This window comes from Ptychodera flava, chromosome 4 (genome assembly GCF_041260155.1).
Source record: "Ptychodera flava strain L36383 chromosome 4, AS_Pfla_20210202, whole genome shotgun sequence".
In the NCBI taxonomy this organism is placed as follows: Eukaryota; Metazoa; Hemichordata; class Enteropneusta; family Ptychoderidae; genus Ptychodera; species Ptychodera flava.
The window spans coordinates 3,401,287-3,408,671 of record NC_091931.1 but is presented as its reverse complement, the minus strand read 5'-3'; the positions used below and the strand labels follow the sequence as shown (position 1 = coordinate 3,408,671).

The 7,385-nt window shown below is 35.8% G+C and overlaps 1 protein-coding gene across 4 annotated transcripts in view; it reads left to right on the top strand.

The window, feature by feature from the left end:
- The first annotated feature begins 266 nt into the window (after positions 1 to 266).
- The window catches only part of LOC139130697 (GRB2-associated-binding protein 1-like), a 32,742-nt gene continuing 25,623 nt past the window's right edge, over positions 267 to 7,385 (top strand). Inside the window, exons 1-3 of one of the 4 annotated variants that reach the window (XM_070696449.1) lie at positions 281 to 499; positions 1,401 to 1,436; positions 3,217 to 3,517. In XM_070696449.1, coding sequence (XP_070552550.1) covers positions 431 to 499; positions 1,401 to 1,436; positions 3,217 to 3,517 — 406 coding nt within the window. In that variant the 5' untranslated portion in view covers positions 281 to 430. Of the gene's footprint in view, positions 500 to 1,400; positions 1,437 to 3,216; positions 3,518 to 7,385 lie in introns of all 4 variants that reach the window. The other 3 variants (XM_070696447.1, XM_070696450.1, XM_070696448.1) reach the window with 3 other exon arrangements.

Here is a 7,385-nt window from a genome sequence, read left to right as displayed (position 1 = left end):
CAACGTCCAATGAACAAAGACATAATACACGCGTGGACATAATAGGCAACACATCATACCGGAAACTGAGACAAATATAAATTTACAGTACCGCAATCGATATATAAAGATTCACTTTCTACCCTTTCTGAGAGAAATTAAGATATGTATCGTCGTTATATATATTATATATAATACATTTAAAGATAAATTATAAAGAATTCTTTTGTTTCAAGGCCCCTTTATAAATACGATTTTACGAATATCGCGATTATTCATAGTAATGTAATGTCTGTGTTTCACATTCCCTTGGCCCACGCAATCGTGTCTACTGTATGAAGTTTAGGACTTAGATAGCTGTACCTGTACTTCCGTCGGCGAAAATTTAACCGATTTCACACATGGTTATCGATGTTTCGTCAGGACGACATCGTCAGATAGTTGCATTCTCATGGCGGAGGAAGTTGTATGTACGGGATGGCTGAAGAAGTCACCTCCCGCAGGCAAAATGCCGTTCGGGGTAAGTCTTGTTTCATACTCATAGTGTTGCTATTTTCTAATTCTGTTGTCAGTGATGATGGCGTTTCTCACAGCTCGTTGAAATTTTACATAGTCATAAGAGTGATTTTATGTTGATAGATTTATCGTATATTCTGAAGCCATCTTTTTGTTTTTGGCATTTACATTTCGCTTTTCAAAATTTTCTGCATTCACACAGTGCGTTGTTTTCAGACAAGGACTTTTAACTCTGCAATTTTAGAGCCCAACCACAGACATAATCTCAGCCCTATTATTGACATGTACAGTACATGGTGTGTGTACCACTTACGATGTTGTGAACAGAGGCACACTGCACGACATCCCGCTTTTCTCTCATCTTTACTTTAATGTGTCGCAGTCTTTGTCGTATTTTATGTTGCATTTACTTTCCCTGTCTGTTTCCTCAAAATGGATCCCGATGCTTAAAGGCTAACTGTAAATTCCAAGAAATCCTGACATCATGTTTGCTGTATTCCTAGTTCCTGGTGTTGTTTGTGCGGGGTGTGAGTGTGATGAACGTATGTGACCCTTATTTTCGAAACTGAATCACTACCCTGCCTGTTACCCAAATACTTGTTTTGATTGATTGTTGCTGTATGTTGATAATGTCGACCGTGAACACTCCAGGGCCGTTTCATAACATTAACCTACTTGTATAGAGTGAACGTTCTGCAAGTACTCAGTAGTATGTGTGTCATGTTTTCTGGTCATGATCGTAAAATAATTTTTGCCCATGACCCTATTTTTTCTTTCTTCTTTTTTCATATGTTCCATATTTTGGGTTGGCATACTTGTCTCTGTGCGCATCCCATCCTTGATATTGGGGCATTGACGTACATGACTTGTATATATACTGCTGCAACTTGCTTTCGTACTGGCAGGGAGTGCCTCTAGCTACATGTACTGCTTGGGGTCAGGTTAGTTATACAGCTGCCCTTTGATGTTATGAATGTCCCGTGTATTGCAAATAATACTCACATTATTAATATATTAGCCTGTCTCTTAATTACATCTCCATAAGGTGACAAAAGTTGCGGATTTACATGTAGCTGTTGAAAGCTTAGTCATAACAATAGTAACATTACAATGTTGTTATCTCTTGTTACAGCAAAATTTGCTTGAAAAAAAACCTATTTCCTTTGCTGTTCTATTTCTGTCTTTTTTCCTATCGGACCACAGACATTCAAGCGCTGTTCACAATCTCTGTGTTCCTGTTATTCTCTCCTCAAGTTCCTTTCACAATTTCCACAATGGCTCTTTGCATATGACTTTTATATGGCAGCATCATCAAGCAAAGACATTCTGCGGGCATAATGACTAAATGTAAATTAATGGGTGCAATTGTGTACTTAGATGTGTTTACATGTACATGTTATCAAGTATTCTAGTCATAACCTCACACCAATACTAATGTCTTCCTTGCACTGCTCACCATTGTTAAATACTGTGTGAATAAGCAGTCTGACAACTTCAGTGTTCTGTGAGCATTTGATCTGCTTTGCAAATTGCATCCAAGACCTTGCATCGTGATGAAAGTTGTTATGTACAATGTCACAGAAAGTGATGAACATATTCTCATATAAAGTGATTCATTACAATTAAGTAAAGTAGTTGTATTCCAGCTCAACACTTGTAACCAGCCAATAACCTGTACACATATTAGCTGGTAATCTTTTGAACTGATCATCTTTCATACTGTTGAACTGGACATACCGGTATATGCAAATCAGTGAATAATACAGATACATATACTTCAAATCATATTTCATAAACCTATCACATTGTTATTTGTGTGGAGTTTTATGTGTTTACACACAACCAATTTACAGCTGTTAGTCATCCCTTGCAAGTGGATACAAAGTACCTGTCTACAAAAGCATAACTTAAGCAGGGAGAAGATACCGATGAGATATATTAAATGCCTATAGTATCTTCAGAGTATACAGATTGAGCTATTGGGGGAAGTGTATATTTGCATTTTACTTTTGTGTAAGAAAGCCTAAGATACAGGGTTAACATTGGTACCTGACTGTACAGCTTGTTAGCAGTGTTGGCCTTGATTACTGATGTGAAAGCTCTTAGAGCATCAGTATTTTATAACTGAGACCATCAACAAAACTGAAAATTGCTGAACATTTTGTGATTAAAAGAGAAAGTTTATATAGCTTGTTATGGTAACTGATTGTCCATATTATCTGAATAAATTTGTTCTACTTTACCAAGGCAGTAATGCATAGAAATAGTAAATTTGTAATCAACTGTAGTTACTAAGTTGGTAGAAGGTGTTTGGGATGGGGAGGGGGAGAAAGTCACTTTGTTTACAATAACAGTGTAGGTTTTGAAAACAGGTATTAAAGGATGATTAGTGTATGGATTACTAGTATGTGGGTGCACCTTTTGAATATTAGGCAAATCAATACCATCTTTTGAATAAACCACGAAATGCTTGAAGTGTGATACTATCAGTGTAGTTATATTTCATACATATCCTGTCGTATGAATAAAAATAGTTTTTCCTTATTCATTTCTGTGGTCACATTTTGCATGGGCAGGCCAGGCAAACAATTGCATTTTGATGTTTATTTCCATTTTTTGCCTTCAAGCTGTCTTTCATGCTTCTAGAACATTTTTTGTCAAAGATATTTCTTCAAGTTCGACAGAAAACAAATATTTTGAATGTTTATCTTGTTTCTGTAGAAATTCTGGAAAGATCGATGGTGCGTGCTGAAGAAACGTGAACAGCAGCACTTCTTGGAGTATTACAAAAATGAATGGGCAACAAAGCCCAAAGGAATAATAGACTTGAGTAAATGTTCACAAGTAGCTGAGGGATTGGAATTTGAAAATAGGAGGAACTTAGAAGAGTCACATGTATTTACGATTGTGACATCAAAACGAACATTTTATCTTGTGACTACATCAGAAGAGGATATGCGTCGCTGGACAAGAAACCTTTGTAGGGTATGTGGCTTTAACATGGATGATGAACAATTGCGAGGTGAGTAAATGCCATTGGGCATTCCACTTATTTTACACCTTTGAAGTTGTGTATGTACATATTTTCATATTTCCCTTTAATGAAATAATTGCTCTTAGCATTGCATCGCAGACAGTGTAGAATATTCCTTGCATGTAGATACAACTTTCTCTGCGATGAGAAGCACATGGAACCAGTGATTAACCAGATATAAAGATTCTTGACATTCTCAATCAAGTTACTTATTTGATAGATTCAAATCAGAAAATATTGACCCTTGTTATATAACTTGTACATTTCCATGGCCAGTCGAAGTTCAAATACAACTTATTAGTGTCTCAATAATGGAAATATTTGTACATTTATCTTGTGTTGTTTCTTGATAAAGGCAAGGATAAGTGGGCGGCTTGTTATCACAAACACATTTCAGTGAGATACAAATGGTAGAGGACAGGACAAAAATACTGTCACTGTCATAGTCAATGTTCAATGAGCTCATCTTAGACATGTAAACTTTATTCTGTATAAAATGGTGCCATGTCTACTGCTGCAAGAATAGTTATTAATATATCTGGCAGGTATGGCAACATGGCGAGACAGTGACTTGTCATATACCATCACAAAATTGACAATGTACTTACCGATATTTATTGTTCAGTATCAATTACTTTGATGATTCTGTCCAATGAAAATTAGTAAAATAGAAACCGATGTACTCAGGAAATCATGTCTCTTCTCTCTGCCAGTTCCACCAGTGTATTGTTTTAATTTCAATGTATGAATTATGTTGTCTCGTTTCAGGTTTAGAAATATATATTTTTCTCTACAGCTATAAAAATGTTGCCCTGAACAAAGTACCCCGTCCTGCTTGGTCTATTTACTTTTCAGAAAATATTATGTGTGGTTCTTAGCTATCTATTTTCAGTGAAATTTGAAATGTTTTCAGTGTCAGAGTCAGGGCAAACATTACTTGACACTGCAGTGATACTGGTAAATATAAACCAAACTTCTTGGTTGTTTAACCCGTCTCCTCACCTGCCAATTTTCCAAGTCAGTAAAAGCAATATTTAGCCAAAACCATATATAATCCACCAAGTAGGCTTGGCATATTAAAGCAGCCACAGTCCATTAAAATCATGTTTACAATATTCATGTGTCCAGGGCCTTCAAATATTAAGTTTTTCGTTGAAATGCAACATATGGAACAATTTGTTATGCTTTACTTACACGTAGTTTTAATCAACTTGACCTGATGATGTCATATGAACTTGGCAGGATTATACATTGTGTAAGAAATGGATAGTTTTCTGTTCTTGTGAGTTGTACATCTCTTGTACAGTATTTGCAATGTATACCTGATGTACCTGTTTGAATCTTCTCTGTTTGTAAGAGTAGTTCACCATTCACTGAACAAAGGGCTGTACATAATGATTGTATCAAAGTATCTACCTTCATTTTCAGTGGCTTTTAAGCCCATCCTGTGACCACCTCTATCATTTCATGGGTATTGGGACCATCACTTGACAGTGTCCTTTAACCCTTTTCCTGCCAGACAGTATCACTTCCCCATCAGCCAAGTCAGTGAAAAGCGGTATTGAGCCAAAAGATGATGTATTTTCACCCACTTGGTTTGGTCTGTTGTAGCATCTTTAGTCCAAAAACATCAAGTTTACAGTATTTATGTTTTCAATAGCTTTCAAATGTACAGTATTATGTTAAAATACTCACCATATGGAATATGTTGTGTTTCATTAATTTTAACCATCGTGACCTTGTGGTGAAATATTGACTTGGCAGGAAAAGGGTTAACCCCTACCTTCTGGAGTCCATTATTTCAAGGGTATTGAGAGTTATTTGACAGTGTCATTTAACCCCCACCTGGAGTCATCATTTTATGGGTATTCAGAGTCATTGGACAGTGGCTTTTAACCCTCACCCTCCATCATTTCATGGGTATTGAGAGTTATTTGACAGTGGTTTTTAACCGGCACCCTCCATTTCATGGCTTTATTGTTTCAATCTTCTCTCTACATCCATGTCATTCTTTGTGTTGAATGTACACCCATGTGTTGTTATTCTGAGTTCTATTGTCATGGGTTGATAAGGTGTGTAAAAAGCTTGATAATGTATTGATATGAACATCAGATGTATATATCTATGGAAAGGTTAAAGGTATTCTGAACATGCTCTTTGAGGAAGTATGACTTTGATTATTATTGTTGAAGTTCCTTCTATAACAATAGTCAGCAATGAAATGTAAATGTTATCAACTATAATGATAAATCACTTGCCAATGTTATGCATCAGACAATACATATACACTGTCAGGTGACTGGAAATCTACCCTCTTGCAGGCTTCTGAAGGGGATTTTTAGGGGTAGGCCACTCCTGTTTTTGGAGCAATCATATGTTAATAACTGTACAAAAGAATACATTTTCACAACAAAAGAATATGCAAATTATTCATTGTCATATGAATGGCCACCCCTCTGTTTTTCATAGCTGCAGAGAACACTGCGAGTCATATGTATACTGTATTTGAATGTGAATGTATATTGCACATGTAAATATCAAAATAATAATTTTTAATTGACGAAAATAAGTCCAATTTTCTTTGTTTGATAAATAAAATTGAAAACGTTAAGGACTTCCATGCCAGCAAGGGTGCATGATACTAGTGGTGTACAGTAAAGTTGTATCAAATGGTAAGAATGAAAGGAATCAAACAATGTCACACCATTTACAACATTTGTTAATTAAAAGTGAACCAAAATTATACATGGCCAGGAAGAATAATTGATTGCCTGCTGGAGACACTGCTCTTACTCTAGCCAATTGGGAAATTTTTTTTTGAAATTGCAGCATATAATATAGCTTCCGCATTGCAACTTTTAGGGCATTTTTGTGGTGCTTATCTTTACAGCTTCTTGTTTTCTTCTGGAACGTGGAAATGTTCAGACTTTGTCCTGTCAACTTTGCTTGTGTATGTAATGCCTGTATTATTGTGGACAGTATTTAAGATCTGGACTCCAAGTCATCAATGACAATTTAACTAGCGGGAGATTTTGCTGGTGGTAAAAAAAATTGCTTTCCGCCTCTGCAGCTTTGCCAAAAATCTGAGGAACAATAATTGTATGTTCAACATATTTGCATATAGAATTTGAGTACAATTACACATTCCAAGTGCATGACATCAGAAGATATTGAAGTTGTAGTTATGTAAGTCCAATCTGTGATCTAAAGAATTTTCAGTTTGAACTGTTGATTAAACCTGCAACATTTCAAATACCGTATTCCTCTGTGTGTGTGAAATCACTTAAAATGGCCATTGTCAATCAAGATACTAAACATATTTATATCAATTTAAAACTATCTACTGTTGATTGACCAATCAGAGTGCTCAATTTAGGGTGTTTTATTGACTCATTAAAGCCTTGGACACCAAATTCCAGAAACGAATGACAGCGCCGTAGTAGAGTACTGTCCAATCAAAAGTGAACATGTCAGATTCTGTAGACATCTGGTACATTTTAATATTCAAATTTGGTAACACAGCGGAAACCAGCTGCAACACAAAATCTGCTGTGCCTAGGGTGCCTAGGGCATTTATAGGATGTTCCATTACATTGGAAGGCTATTTTCACAAATAAAAGTTTTAATTCATATCCTAAACCAGGGCATGAGATTTAAAAAGTGCTGGTGAGCTGAAAATCACTCTCCTAAAATTATCTGCGGGAGTGTTACGAGAGTGATAAAACTACTCCCCTGAAATGCATAGGGAGAGTGAAGCAAATAAAAAGAATTATGAAATCGTTAATTGTGTCTTGTGCATTCTAATTGAGAATATCTATTTTTACTTTTTTTTCTTTTTTTTTGTTTTTGTTATATT